The 16,472-nt window shown below is 39.7% G+C and overlaps 1 protein-coding gene across 3 annotated transcripts in view; it reads right to left on the reverse strand.

The window, feature by feature from the left end:
• The window catches only part of LOC127486179 (uncharacterized), a 47,440-nt gene that overhangs the window by 10,460 nt on the left and 20,508 nt on the right, over positions 1 to 16,472 (reverse strand). The window contains exon 1 of one of the 3 annotated variants that reach the window (XM_089327375.1): positions 15,105 to 15,261. The exons of the other annotated variants lie outside the window; for them this stretch is intronic. Coding sequence (XP_089183501.1) covers positions 15,105 to 15,245 — 141 coding nt within the window. The 5' untranslated portion in view covers positions 15,246 to 15,261. Of the gene's footprint in view, positions 1 to 15,104; positions 15,262 to 16,472 lie in introns of those variants that run through there. 3 annotated transcript variants of the gene reach the window in all.

The raw sequence follows: 16,472 nt of genomic DNA on the forward strand, positions 1-16,472 counted from the left end.
AGGTTTCCTTTTTGGTGCTCAGTTAGTTGTCACCTATCAAGGAGAACAAGTGGTATTTGTCCCTTTGGGATTGGCTTATTTCACTCAGCATAATGTTTTCCAAATTCCTAACAGGGATCACTTTTCAGTTAAAATTTAAACACCTAAGAATAATTGTGTGTTAATTACAGAGTTCAACCAATGGTACTAGAACAAAAAAAATACTAAAATGGATAAAGTATTACATTGTGATCTTAAAAAAATAAATGAACCTCCAGTAGATTCTTTTCTTCACACATTCCTTATCCTATTCCAGAATCCCATTCAGCTTCTCAAAGGTATTAAGAACTCCATTACTCTAATAATTTGAAAACAAACTTAACTGATTTGTGTTCCAGCACTAGGTAACTCTTCCTCTTGCAAAATGCTAAGTGTTTACTTCATAGGTAGCACTAAAATACTGTTCAGTACATCATCTATGTGTACACTGTTTCAGACATGACTCCAAAAATGTAGCATATTGTGCTTAGTTTCAACTCAATTCATGTAACAAATATGTATTTTGCTATAGCAACAGAAAGAGAAGATACCAAATTGCATTATTATAGATGACAATAATGTTTCATAATCATGCCAAATTCATAATTCATTTCTGTATATTCTGTGAGAACAAATTTTATGTTTATTTTTCTATTTTAAAATTTTTTAAAGATTTATTTATTTATTTGAAAGAGTTACACAAAGAGAGGAGCAGCAGAGAGAGAGAGGTCGTCCATCTGCTGGTTCAGTCCCCAATTGGCTGCAATGGCTGGAGTTGCACCAATCTGAAGCCAGGAACCAGGAGCTTCTTCTGGGTCTCCCACATGGGTGATGGGGCCCAAGGACCTGGGCCATCTTCCACTGCTTTCCCAGGCCATAGTAGAGAGCTGGAGCAGAAGTGGAGCAGCCAGGGCTCAAACCGGTGTCTATATGGGATGTCGATGCTTCAGACAAGGGCATTAACCCACTGAGCCACAGAGCCAGCCCCATATTTTCCATTTTAATTAACTAGTATACTGGGACTGGCATTGTTGCTAGCAGGTAAAGCCACTGCCTTCAGTGCTGGCATCCCATATTGGTGCCAGTTCAAGTCCCAGTGGCTTCACTTCCAATCAAGCTCTCTGCTATGGCCTGGGATTTCAGTAGAAGATGGCCCAAGTCCTTGGGCCCCTGAACCCATGTGGGAGACCCAGAAGAAGCTCTTCACTTCTAGATTTGGATCAGTGTAACTCCGGCCATTGTGGCAAACTGCGGAGTGAACCAGCAGATGGAAGACTCTCTCTCTTTCTCCCTCTGCCTCTCTGTAACTCTGACTTTCAAATACATAAAAAATACTTAAAAAAATAAATAAATAAACTAGCATTAAACACCTAAAATGAGTACTGACAAGCTGGGGAATAATTTAAAAAAAAAAAACACTTACAGGTGATATATTAATTTTCTTTCATCTTAGAAACATGTGGAGGACCCAGAATCATATGTGGGAGAGGAAGTGAATGGAAGGAGTTCAAAGAAAACTCTGGAGGCCAACACTGTGGCATAAGGGGTAAAGCTGCTGCCTGCAGTGCCAGCATTCCATATGGGTTCTGGTTCAAGTCCTGCCTGCTCAACATACAATCTAGCTTTGTGCTATGTCCTGAGAAAGCAGTGGAACATGGTCCAAGTCCTTGGGCCACTGCACCTGCATGGGAGACCCAGAAGCTCTTGGGTCTTGGCTTTGGATCGGCTGAGCTCCAGCCTCTCAGTAATTTGGAGGGTGAGCCAGCAGATAGAAGACTTTCTCTCTCTGCAACCCATTCAATAAATAAATGAAATCTTAAATAAAAAAAAAAAACAACCTCTGGTTTCCTTCTGCACTGAACAGTGGGAAAAAAAGGATATAATAGATGAATAAAGAATAATAAACATCAGCTTCACTGTGGAGGAATAATCCTGTAAAAATAGAAATACATAGGAAAATGCACCCACCTATATTAAGTAGCAGAGATTAAACAGAAGTTATCATTGGTTTAATGAAAGCATTATCTACAAATTTTGTAAAATAATAATGTAAAAGTAAAAAGAAAGGTTGAGTGTTCAAATGAATAAGGTTATCAAAGATAAACATTATGTTGTTATTAAAGTTTATACTAAAGAAAGTTAACAAATACACATAATGTATATTTAATGCAGTGCACTTTACCAGTAATGATTCCAAGTAGCACCTTTCCCTGTATTCATCCCTTCACAAAACCCTGGATTGGGGCTGGCACTGTGGCCTAGCGGGTAAAACTGCCACCTGCAGATTGGCATCCCACATAGGCACTGGTTTGATTCCCAGCTGCCCCACTTCTGGTCCAGCTATATGCTATGGCCTGGGAAAGCAGTAGAAGATGGCCCAAGTCCTTGGGCCCCTGCACCCATGTGGAAGACCCAGAAGAAGCTCCTGGATCCTGGCTTTGGATTGGCACAACTCTGGCCATTGCAGCCAACTGGGGAGTGAACCAGAAGATGGAAGAGCTCTTTCTCTCTCTCTGCCTCTCCCTCTGTGTGTAACTCTTTCAAATAAATAAATAAATCTTTTTTAAAAAGACCCTGAACTTCACCATTTCAATTGATTTACCCCATGAGATACCAGTAAATGTGATAGAAATAGACAATTTGTTAAAATATTTATTTATATGAAAGAGTTACACAAAGAGAGAAGGAGAGGCAGAGAAGAGAGAGAGAGAGAGAGAGAAGGAGGGAGAAACAGAGGTCTTCAAACTGCAGGTTCACTCCCCAGATGGCTGCAATGGCTGGAGCTGTGTAGATCCAAAGATATGAACCAGGAGCTTCTTTCAGGTCTCCCACAAGGGAGCAGGGGCCAAAGGACTTGGGCCATCTTCTACTGTTTTCCCAGGCTGTAGCAAAGAGCTGGATCAGAAGTGGAGCAGCCGAGTCACAAACTGACACCCATATGAGATGCTGGCACTGCAGGTGGTGTCTTTACCTGCTATGTCACAGAACCAGCCCCAGAAATAGACAATTGGTAAAGTATTTGCCTTCTCAGATTTTCTTTTTCTGACAGTTATCTTCTGAAAAACCCTGGGGCCTGCCTGTTGAAGAGATAGTAGTAGGGTGGTGCCATGGCTAACTAGGCTAATCCTCCACCCGCGGCACTGGTACTCCGGGTGACAGTCCCAGTTGGGGTGCCAGTTCTGACCCAGTTGTTCCTATTCCAGTCCAGCTCTTGACTGTGGCCTGGGAAGGCAGTGGAGGATGGCCCAAGTTCTTGGGCCCTGCACCCACATGGGAGACCAGGAGGAAGTGCCTGTCTCCTAGCTTTGGATCAGCACAGCAGGCTGGCCATAGCAGCCATTTTGGGGGTGAACCAGTGGAAGGAAGACATTTCTCTCTGTCTCTCTCTCTCACTAACTCTACCTGTCAAAAAAAGAAAAAAAAGAGATAATATGTAGCCAAGATTCACCACAAACCCCAGACACTTAAGTGAAGCCTCAATCAGTTCCCCAAATGGCTAAACTCTCATTTCTGCTCCTGGACTGATCATAGAAACTGCCCAGCTGAGTACAGCCCATAACAGAGTCAGAACTGCAAATCAAATGGCTATTTGTTAAGCCATTGTGTTTTCTGGTTTGTCCTACATCAAATGCTGATATGTATCAGTAAGTATGGCAGAAAGTTGAATTACATGCAAACTACAATGCATACAACTTCAAAATTTCATTTGGAAGTTCCCATAAAACAGGGCCAGCATTGTCACATAGCAAGTAATCCTGCCGTCTGCAATACAAGCATCCCATATGAGCACTGGTTCATGTTCTGGCTGTTCTGCTTTTGATCCAGCTTCCTGCTGATGGCCTAAGAAAAGCAATAGAAGATGATCCAAATACTTGGGCAAATGCTACCAATGTGGGAGATCCAGATGAAGATCTTGGTTCCTGGCCTCATTCTTTCCTGGCCCTGCTCAATGCAGCCATCTGTGATGTGAACAAGCAGAAGAAAGATCTCTCTGGGTCTCTCCTCTATATACAATATTTTCAAATAATTTTTTTTAAAAAAACTTAGAAAAAAGCTCCTATAAACACAATATTTGCCTATCAATTAGACCTTAGAAAAGCTGCTGATACAAAAAAAAAAAAAAAAAAAAAAAGTCCTGGGATTCATAAAAATAAATTATCTGGAGACCTTAAGGTGGTTCTTCACATTTCGGCTTATATATGGTCATTGTGTTCTTTTAGTTTATATTTTAAGAAGCTTATTATCATATGAAATCTAATTTAATATAATTTTACTATCTCAGAAGGCAGGATAAATGTTCACAGTAATTTTCTGTAGGTGCATGTATACTGCATATTGTTGAAGATGAAATTACTGAAAGGGGTAAAATGTTTATGATATCTTTTGGTTTTTTTAAAAGATGTATTTATTTATGTGAAAGTCAAATTTACTCAGAGAGAGAGAGAGAGAGAGAGAGAGATCTTCCATCTGATGGCTCACTCTGAAAATGGCTGTAATGGCCAGAGCTTCACCAACCAAAGCCAGGACCCAGGAGCTTCTTCCAAGTCTCCCACATGGGTGCAGGGACCCAAGGACTTGAGCCATCTTCTACTGCTTTCCCAGGCCATAGCAGAGAGCCGGATCAGAAGTGGAGCAGCTGAGTCTTGAACCTGTGCCAATATGAGATGTGGGCACTTCAGGCCAGGGAATTAACCTGCTGTGCCACAGCACCAGCCTCATGATATGCTTTTTGAAGTCATACACTCCAAACATAGCATTAGTAGAAAAAGGGAAGACATACTCTTGAAAGTTTTCTAAAGCAGTACTATTTGAACTGGTGACAATTTCTGAAATGGATCTGAAAAATAAATGTTTTTTAATTAAGTGTGGCAAGATAGAGAACATTAGGCAGAAGTTAAGGTGCTGGGTATTTACAAATCATGTGACACTACACAAAGCACTTTTCTCCTGAAATACAATTTATTTCATCTTTTTCACAGAGATCCTGGCAAAACTTCCTTGAGCTACCAGGAAGGACTATTAGAATACAGGGGGCAGGAGTCCTCCAAGATGGTGGAATAGGGAGGGAGCACACTGATAGCCCAGGAAAAGATAGTTTAATAAAAGTGGAGATACTGTAGTTTCAGGGAAGAGTTAGGGGGAAAAAACTGCAGAAGAAACTCTTCCAGAAATAGTGGGACATGGTGGACCTACATGGAGGGCACGACCCCAGCTGCTGAGTCTACACACCAGTGCTGGAAAGGGAGGTGAGGCAAAACCTCAGTAGCCCAAGACACTGGCAGGGAAGTCGCAGGAAGAGCCTAGAGGGAATGAGGCTTGAAGCCCTGGGGGAAAGTCCACCAGGCTAACTAAGAGAGAAATAAAATCAATAAAATAAAATAAAATAAAATAAAATAAAATAAAATAAAAGGAACCAGTATGAACATGATTCTCTCTCTCCACTCACCTTACAAAGGTGAGCAAGACAAAGAGCAGGCACCATTTTGGACATATGTAAGAGCTGTGTCACCTCAGGGCTGCACCCGCCCTCAGCCAAGTAGAAAAACTTGACTCTGGTGGGAGAAATAAAAGGAAGTTAGGACCTAGTGATGTGTGGGAGCTTATGAACTGTGACTGTGAAAAAAAAAAAAACCTGAGGGTATGTGAGAGAACTCATGGAGTGCCTGAGATGTGAGTACTCCTGGGAGACGCCGCAAACTTGGTAACCTTGGCAACCTGGTGGAAGACTTCAGGGGAATTTGAGCTTTCACTGAGGACTGCACAGATCCTTTGTGTGGTCCTTGGGACAGAGCAGATGAATATTATACCCACAGTGGCCAGAGCTCAGACACTGACTGCCTTCAATTCCACTCAGCTGTGTGGAATTACTTCCCTTCTTAATAAAAAAAAAAATAAAATAAAAAAAAAACACAGAAAGAGAAAAAAATTTAATATGCCTAACCAGAGTGTGTCACCCTTAACCCTGAAGAATCAAACAGCACTCTCTGGCCACACCCATCACAAGCCTCTAAGGATCCATCAAAAGCAGAACAGAAAGTCCACTTAATCGAGTCATAGTATAACAAGAAAAACCTCAACAGCAAAAAAAAAAAAAAAAAAAGAAGAAGAAGAAGAAGAAAACCAAACCAAAGAATAATTCCATAATGTCAAGCAACAAATGCAGAAACTGAGGAAACAAGAACAAAGAAGACATTATGATGCCCCCAAATGAACAAGACACCCCAAGCCAAGATTATAAAGGTGATGAGATAGAAGAAATGCAACATATCAATTTTCAAAAATATATGATAAGAACACTTAGAAGTTCTCAAAAACAAATTCTTGAACTACGGAAATCCTTACTGGACAGGGTAGAAATTCTCTCTCATGAAAATGAAATCTTAAGGAAAAATCAAATTGAATGAAGCAATTAGTAGAACATGAAATTGTGATAGTGAAGAGAAATCAAAATGAAATGAAGAATTCAATAGATCAAATGCCAAACACATTAGAGAGCCTTACAAACAGAATCAGTGAAGCAGAAGAGAGAATACCGGACTTAGAAGACAGAGCACAGGAAAGCATACAGTCAAACCAAAGAAAAGAAGAGGAAATTAGAAATCTAAAAAATATTGTTGGGAATCTACAGGATACTATTAAAAAACCCAACATTCAGGTTCTAGGAGTTCCTGAAGGCCTGGAGAAAGAGAAAGGCCTTTTTAGTGAGATACTAGCAGAAATCTTCCTGAATTTGAAGAAGGACAGAAACATCCTAGTACAGGAAGCTCATAGAACCCCTAATAAACATGACCAAAAGAGATTCTTGACATGACACGTTGTAATCAAACTCACTACAGTGAAACATAAAGAAAAGATCCCAAAATGTGCAAGAGAGAAACGTCAGATTACTCTCAGAGGATCTCCAATTAGACTCACAGCTGACTTCTCATCAGAAACTCTAAAAGCTAGGAGGGAATGGCGAGATATAGCCCAGGTACTAAGAGAGAAAAACTGCCATCCCAGAATATTATCTCCTGCAAAGCTATTATTTGTGAATGAAGGTGAAATAAAGACCTTTCATAGCAAACAGACATTGAAAGAATTTGTCACTACTCGTCTAGCCCTGCAGAAATGCTTAAAGATGTCTTACACACAGAAACACAGAAACACGGCCATAAATATGAAAAAAGGTGAAGGAAGAAAATCTCCCAGTAAAAGATCACAGGAAGTTCAAAGCATATATTAGAAATATCTTTGGGAAAATGGCAGGGCAAAGCTACTACTTATCAATAGTCACATTGAATATTAATGGACTCAAATATCCAGTTAAAAGACACAGACTGGCTGAATAGGAGCACATAAACAAGTCTAGTACCTGCTAACACTAACCGATAGAATAAATAAAGGGGAGAGTGATCCAACATGGGAAGTGAGATACTCAGCAGACTCATAGAATGGCAGATGTCATAAAGAGCACTCTGGCCTCAGAAACAGCCCTAAAGGCATTCAGATCTGGCTGAAAAGCCCATGAGAGTATTTCAGGCATGGAAAGCCAAGACACTCTGGCAAAAGATCTCTGTGAGTGAGATCCCAGTGGAAAGAACAGGTCATCAAAGAAGGAGGTACCTTTCTCTGAAGGGAGGAGAGAACCTCCACTTTGACTATGACCTTGTCTAAACAAGATAAGAGTCGGAGAACTCAAGGGGCTTCCATAGCCTTGGAAACTCATGACTGCTGCATAGGGAGATTACTGATGCCGTAAACAAGAGTGTCAATTTGTAAAGTCAACAACAGGAGTCACTGTGCACTTACTCCTCCTGTAGGATCTCTGTCCTTAATGTGCTGTACATTGAGGCTTAATGCTCTAACGAGTACTCAAACAATATATTTCACTTTGTGTTTCTATGGGGGTGCAAACTGTTGAAATCTTTACTTAATGCATACTAAACTGATCTTCTGTAAAAAAAAAAAAAAGAAATTATCAATTCCCAACTTGACTCTCACTGGGATTAAACATGACAATAGGTCTGATCTGATTTCATCATCATTTAAAAAAAATCATCTATTATTTTTCACTTTATGTTTCTGTGTGGGAACAAACTGTTGAAACCCTTAATGTACACTAAGCTGATCTTCTGTGTATTAAGATAACCGAAAATGAATCTTGATGTGAATGGAAGGGGAGAGGGAGTGGGTAAGGGGAGGGTTGTGGGTGGGAGGGACGGTATGGGGGGGAAGCCATTGTAATCCATAAGTTGTACTTCGGAAATTTATATTCATTAAATAAAAGTCAAAAAAAAAAAAAAAGACACAGACTGGCTGAATGGATTAAAGAAAAAAACCCATCTATTTGCTGCCTACAAGAAACACATCTTTCCAACAAAGATGCATAGAGACTGAAAGTAAAAGTTTGGAAAAATGTATTCCATGCCAACAGAAACCAAAAAAAGCAGGTGTAGCCATATTAATATCAGACAAAATAAACTTTAACACAAAAACTGTTAAGAGAGACAAAGAGGGGCACTATATAATGATTAAGGGAACAATTCAACAGGAAGATATAACAATTATCAATGTATATGCACCTAATTACAGTGCACCAGTTTATTTAAAAGATATGTTAAGGGACTTAAAAGAGAGACATAGACTCCAATACAATAGTATTGGGGGACTTCAATACTCCACTCTCAGAAATAGATCAACCCGACAGAAGATCAACAAGGAAACAGAAGATTTAATTGACACTATGGCCCAAATGGATCAAGCAGATATCTACAGAACTCTCAATCGTACAGCTAAAGCATTTACATTCTTCTCAGCAGTACATGGAACCTTCTCTAGGATTGACCACATACTAGGCCATAAAGCAAGTCTCAGCAAATTCAAAAGAATTAGAATCATATGATGCAGCTTCTCAGACCATAGCGGAATGAAGGTGGAAATTAGCAACTCAGGAATCCCTAGAGCATATGCAAACACATGGAGACTGAACAACATGCTCCTGAATGAACACTGGGTCATAGAAGAAATCAAAAGAGAAATCAAAAACTTTCTGGAAGTAAATGAGGATAAGAACACAACATATCAAAACTTATGGGATACAGCAAAAGCAGTGTTAAGAGGAAAGGTTACAGCAATAGGTGCCTACATCAAGAAATTGGAAAAACATCAAATAAATGAGCTTTCAATTCATCTCAAGGATCTAGAAAAACTGCAAAAGAACAGACACAAATCTAGTAGAAGAGAAATAATTAAAATCACAGAAGAAATCAACAGGATTGAATAAAAAAAAAAATTACAAAAGATCAGCCAAACAAAGAGCTGGATTTTTTGACAAAATAAATAAAATTGACACCCCACTGGCCCAACTAACTAAAAAAAGAAAAGACCCAAATCAATAAAATCAGAGATGAAAAAGGAAACATAACTACAGACACCGAAGAAATAAAAAGAATCATCAGAAATTACTACAAGGACTTGTATGCCAGCAAACAGGGAAAACTGTCAGAAATGGATAGATTCCTGGACACATGCAACCTACTTAAATTGAACCAGGAAGACATAGAAAACCTAAACAGACCCATAACTGAGACAGAAATAAAGGCCCTCCCAAGAAAGAAAAGCCCAGGACCGAATGGATTCACTGGTGAATTCTACCAGACATTTAAAGAACTAATCCCAAACTATTCAGAACAATTGACAAAGAGGGAATCCTTCCAAATTCTTTCTATGAAGCCATCATCACTTTAATTCCTAAGCTGGAAAAAGATGCAGCATTGAAAGTACATTCAGACCAATATCCCTGATGAACATAGATGCAAAAAAACCTCAATAAAATTCTGGCTAACAGAATGCAGCAACACATCAGAAAGATCATCCATCCAGACCAAGTGGGATTCATCCCTGGTATGCAGGGATGGTTCAACATTCGCAAATCAATCAATGTGATACACCCCATTAACAGACTGCAGAAGAAAAACCATATGATTATCTCAATAGATGCAGAGGAAGCATTTGATAAAATACAACAACATCTCATTATGAAAACTCTAAGCAAACTGGGTATAAAAGGAACATTCCTCAGTGCAATCAAAGCAATTTATGAAAACCCATGGCCAGCATCCTATTGAATGGGGAAACGTTGGAAGCATTTCCACTGAGATCTGGGACCAGACAGGGATGCCCATTCTCACCATTACTAGTCAACATAGTTCTGGAAGTTTTAGCCAGAGCCATCAGACAAGAAAAAGAAATTAAAGGGATACAAATTGGGAAGGAAGAACTCAAACTATCCCTCTTTGCAGATGATATGATTCTTTATCTAGGGGATCCAAAGAACTCCACTAAGAGACTATTGGAACTCATAGAAGAGTTTGGCAAAGCAGCAGGATATAAAATCAATGCACAAAAATCAACAGCCTTTGTATACACAAGCAATGCCATGGCTGAGAAAGAACTGCTAAGATCAATCCCATTCACAGCAGCCACAAAAACAATCAAATACCTTGGAATAAACTTAACCAAGGATGTTAAAGATCTCTATGATGAGAATCACAAAGTCTTAAAGAAAGAAATAGAAGAGGATACCAAAAAATGGAAAAATCTTCCATGCTTATGGATTGGAAGAATCAATGGCATCAAAATGTCCATTCTCCCAAAAGCAATTTATAGATTCAATGTGATACCAATCAAAATACCAAAGACATTCTACTCAGATCTGGAAAAAATGGTGCTGAAATTCATATGGAGACACAGGAGACCTCGAATAACTAAAGCAACTTTGTGCAACAAAAACAAAGCCAGAGGCATCACAATACCAGATTTCAGGACATATGACAGGCAGTGGTAATCAAAACAGCATGGCACTGGTACAGAAACAGATGGATAGACCAATGGAACAGAATTGAAACACCAGAAATCCAAACATCTGTAGGCAACGTATATTTGATCAAGGATCCAAAACCAATCCCTGGAGTAAGGACAGTCTATTCAATAAATGGTGCTGGGAAAACTGGATTTCCACGTGCAGAATCATGAAGCAAGACCCCTACCTTACACCTTAGGGAGGCACCTACTGTACACCTTACACAAAAATCCACTCAACATGGATTAAAGATCTAAATCTATGACCCAACACCAGCAAATTATTAGAGAACATTGGAGAAACCCTGAAAGACATTGGCACCGGCAAAGACTTCTTGGAAAATACCCCAGAGGCACAGGCAGTCAAAGCCACAATTAACACTTGGGATTGCATCAAATTGAGAAGTTTCTGTACTGCAAAAGAAACAGTCAGGAGAGTGAAGAGGCAACTGACAGAATGGGAAAAAATATTTGCAAACTATGCAACTGATAAAGGGTTGATAACCAGAATCTACAAAGAGATCAAGAATCGCCACAAGATCAAAACAAACAACCCACTGAAGAGATGGGCCAAGGACCTCAATAGACATTTTTTCAAAAGGGGAAATCCAAATGGCCAACAGGCACATGAAAAAATGTTCAAGGTCATTAGCAATCAGGGAAATGCAAATCAAAACCACAATGAGGTTTCACCTCACCCTGGTTAGAATGGCTCACATACAGAAATCTACCAACAACAGATGCTGGCAAGGATGTGGTGAAAAAGACACTAACCCACTGTTGGTGGGAATGCAAACTGGTAAAGCCACTATGGAATTCAGTCTGGAGATTCCTCAGAATCCTGCATATAACCCTACCATTCAACCCAGCCATCCCACTCGTTGGAATTTACTCAAAGGAAATTAAATTGGCAAATAATAAAGATGTCTGCACCATAATGTTTATTGCAGATCACTTCACAGTAGCTAAGACCTGGAATCAACCCAAATGCCCATCAACAGTAGACTAGATAAAGAAATTATGGGACATGTACTCTATAGAATACTATACAGCAGTCAAAAACAATGAAATCCAGTCATTTGCAACAAAATGGAGGAATCTGAAAAACATCATGCTGAGTGAATTGAGCCAGTCCCAAAGGGACAAATATCATATGTTCTCCCTGATTGGCGACAACTAACCAAGCACCTGAAAGGAAGCCTGTTGAAGTGAAATGGACACTTTGAGAAACATTGACTTGATCACCCCTTTTCCTGACTATTGATGAACAACTTAATACTTTATCGCTTTTCGTATTTTTTTGTTCTACTTAATACTTTGGTTGAACTCTTTAATTAACACAGAATTATTCTTGGGTGTTTAACTTTAACTGAAAAGTGGTCCTTGTTAAATATAAGAGTGGGAATAAGAGAGGGAGGAGATGTACAATTTGGGATGTGCTCAATTGGACTTGCCCCAAATGGTGGAGTCAGAAATGTGCCAGGGGATTCCAATTCAATCTCATCAAGGTGGCATGTACCAATGCCATGTCACTAGTCAATCAATTTGATCAATTTCAGTGATCAATTTCAGTTCAGAATTGATCATAATGATAGGATTAAAAGTCAAAGGGATCACATAAGCAAGACTAGTATCTGCTAATATTAACTGAAAGAATTAAAAAGGAGAGAAAGATCCAACATGGGAAGCGGGATACACAGCAGACTCATAGAATGGCAGATGTCCTAAACAGCACTCTGGCCTCAGAATCAGCCCTTAAGGCATTTGGATTTGGCTGAAGGGCCTATGAGAGTATTTTAGGCATAGAAAGCCAAGACACACTGGAAAAAAATAAATAAATAAAAAATAAAAGCCTAAATAAAAGATCCCTGTGAGTGATATCTCAATGGATAGAACAGGCCTTCAACGAAGGAGCTACCTTTCTCTGAAGGGAGGAGAGAACTTTCACTTTGACTATGACCTTGTCTAAATAAGATCAGAGTCAGTAAACTCAAAAGGCTTCCACAGCCTTAGCAACACAAGAGCCTAGGGTGATTACTGATGCCATAAACAAGACTGTCAATAGTTAAATCAACAACAGGAGTCACTGTGCACTTACTACCCATGTAGGATTTCTGTACTTAATATGTTGTTCAATGTGAATTAATGCTGTAACTAGTACTCAAACAGTACTTTACACTTTGTGTTTCTGTGTGGGTGCAAACTTTAAATCTTTACTTAATATATGCTAAATTGATCTTCTGTATATAAAGATAATTGAAAATGTATCTTGATGTGAATGGAATGGGAGAGGGAGCCCGAAATGGGAGGGTTGCAGGTGGGAGGGAAGTTATGGGGGGGGGGAGCCATTGTAATCCAAAAGCTGTACTTTGGAAATTTATATTTATTAAATAAAAGTTAAAGAGAAAAAGAATACAGTGGGCAGAAGCATAGCCCAGGTACCAAGTATATAACAAACCAGATTTTACAGACCTCCATTTCTAGAGATGCTGATAGTGGAATGATGCAATGGGCATATGGTAGGAAGCAATGCAAATAGTGACTCTCAGATTGGAGAGGTTATCCCTCCACCCCAGGATGCACCCTTAAGACCACTGTCTTTCTAATCCACTCACAACGCTCTTTTGAATGCTGGTCCAGAACTTCTATTACCACCAAGTTTTGAAAACTAATGGATGAGGTAAGGTAATATCAAGTACTTCTTGTTTCTCTGGTCAGTATGCCCCATAACTGCTTGAACCATGCAACTAGGATCTTTACTTTTTAATGAGTCTTGTCTCTGCTCTGAGCCTTAAGGTATTATCTTAGAGAGCATTAAGTTGTATTCTGTTAGAAAAGATTCCTATTTATTGAGCTCCCTTCTTCAAATGCCATAAAAGCTTCTCACTTCCAAAGGAAATGGGACTGTCCCCCAGTACCCAAACTTCCAGGTTCCCAGAAACTATGTATTGTGTAAGTTCTGTAACTTTGAATGAGTAGCACGGGGCAGGCTATACAGTGCAGGAAATGAGAAACTTCATTTAAAGAAGACACACCAGAAACCCCATAAATGCAATTGCAACACAGTGTAAGTCAGCATGCACATATCTCACAGTAAAGACATTTCACTAGTATTGTTGCTATACTCATCTTAGAGATGAGTAAACAGTGACAGAGGTGCAACCTACATTCAGCTCATATACAATTCAGCTCAAATGGTCTGAATACCCATCTCCATCCCACGGCCATTTGTATGAGACTAGTTGTCTACAGAAATTTTAGAAACCCTTTCTGATTACCTGGAGACCCACTGGTCTGTCAGACACATCATCTTCTTTTTTTAAAAAAAGATTTATATTTATTTATTTGACAGGCAGATTTACAGAAAGGGGTAGAGACAGAGAGAGAGGTCTTCCATCCACTGGTTCACTCCCCAGATGGCTGCAACTGAGCTGTGCCAATCTGAAGCCAGGAGCCAGTTTTTCTGGGTCTCCCACATGGGTGCAGGGGCCCAAGGACTTGGGATATCTTCTACTGCTTTCCCAGGCCACAGCAGAGAGCTGGATCAGAAGAGGAGCAGCCGGGATTAGAACTGGCACCCATATGGGATGCTGGCACTTGAGCCCAGGGCACTAACCCACTGAGCCACAGCGCTAGCCCTTCATCTTCGGACAAAAAAAAAAAATCCTTGAAAATCCAACATTATTCATTCCTTCTATGGCTTTGAAACTGAGGATCTACCACTAGTATCCCTTCCTGAACCAGCCAAGGGTGTACCTGAAAGAGAGATTATAATGCCTCCAATCTACAACTGCACCTATGCCATCAAGAGACAGGAACCTGCCCTGCTCTCCAAAGTTCCTTTTACCCCCACACTAACATTCACAGACATAGAAACCAATCACACAATCCTTGAGCAATATGAGGACAGCTTCAGGACCAGAAATTCTCTAACGATGGTGGGAGTGGTTGCAATGGCATATGCTGAGAAGGAAAACAAAGGAGACTTTCCATGATCTTTCCCTGTTGACATCACGGGCTGCTGAAGCTACTTTCCATATAAAACAGTGCACACCTCCATTAGGAAGAAATTTGCTAGAAAATCAACCTCTTAGGCTACAGCGAGGATACATAAAACTTGTCTAACCACATGAAGTGCTTGCATAATATTCCAATTCCTCATTAATTCCTGGCTTGGCAAATACATTTGAAAGAAACATACTATAAGTTGGCCGGCACCATGGCTCACACGGCTAATCCCCTACCTGCGGCACCAGCACCCTGGGTTCTAGTCCCAGTTGAGTTGCTGGATTCTGTCCCAGTTGCTCCTCTTCCAGTCCAGCTCTCTGCTGTTGCCCGGGAGTGTAGTGGAAGATGGCCCAGGTCCTTGGGCCCTGCACCTGCATGGGAGACCAGGAGGAAGCACTTGGCTCCTGGCTTTGGATCAGCACAGCATGCCAGCCATGGCAGCCACTTGGGGTGTGAACCAACGGAAAAAGGAAGACCCTTCTCTCTGTTTCTCTCTTTCTCTCATTCTCTAACTAACTCTGCCTGTCAAAAAAGAAAGAAAGAAAGAAAGAAAGAAAGAAAGAAAGAAAGAAAGAAAGCAAGAAAGAAAGGAAGGAAGGAAGGAAGGAAGGAAGGAAGGAAGGAAGGAAGGAAGGAAGGAAACAAAACGAAACATACTATAAGTGGAGAAATTAAAATGTGGAAAGAATTTTTGGAAATTGTCATTATATATATCAATATTTTTTAAATTCTCATAATTAAATTATGGTTCTAAAACCTCAAATACTTCTACAGATACTTAGAAAAAACCTCCACGGACTCTCTTTAACTTTAGTGTTTAAAGAAGAAAATAATATCCTAAATAAATCATTTTTAATCCTTTAAAATAATGCTTGATCTTACCTATTAAAAGAATTTGTGGGCCATCAATGGATCATATTTTACAGTAAAATAGTAATAATTTGGTGCATTAATATGGCTGGAAAACAGGGTGAATGCCTTGTAAAATCTTTGTGAATATTTAAAACTGCACTATCTAGAAATTCTTTACCCAAATCATCCTGAAATTCATCTATCCATCACATCCAGTTATCTGTATATTTTTAACAAAGCTATATTTAAGAAAAAAACTGCACTTAAGTAGTGGTTTCTGACACAAATTAGGCAAGAGACAAATATTAGGGTGTCATGGAGCTCCTGCTTTTACTCCTCTTCTAGTCTAAATGAGAATTGCCATGAAATTATAGACAAACTCTTGAGGATTTGAGTGATGGTCTCATGGGCCACTGACTGTTGGCGAACAGCTATTGGTCATTTTTTCTATGTATAGTGTATGAATTGTGCCATGCAAATGCCTATATCAGCACTGATCTGGTAATTGCCTTTCAGTGACTAAACTCTGCAAATTGAAGGACCTCAGTCTTGAACTTCAATCTTACATAACTTCACCTCAGACCCAGAATAAAATTATTACTTAGTTCCCAGCATCATACAATGTAAACAGAAAATGAAGTTGTAGGCATCAAACAAGAATAGTATCATGAAATAGTGAATTCCCTTGTTCTTTCTAAAAATTATTGCTCCCCATAGTGGTAGCCACACACTTCTGACAGCAGGAGTTGCTG

The sequence above is a fragment of the Oryctolagus cuniculus genome, chromosome 2 (genome assembly GCF_051225735.1).
Source record: "Oryctolagus cuniculus isolate XC-2025 breed Fujian yellow rabbit chromosome 2, ASM5122573v1, whole genome shotgun sequence".
NCBI lineage: Eukaryota > Metazoa > Chordata > Mammalia > Lagomorpha > Leporidae > Oryctolagus > Oryctolagus cuniculus.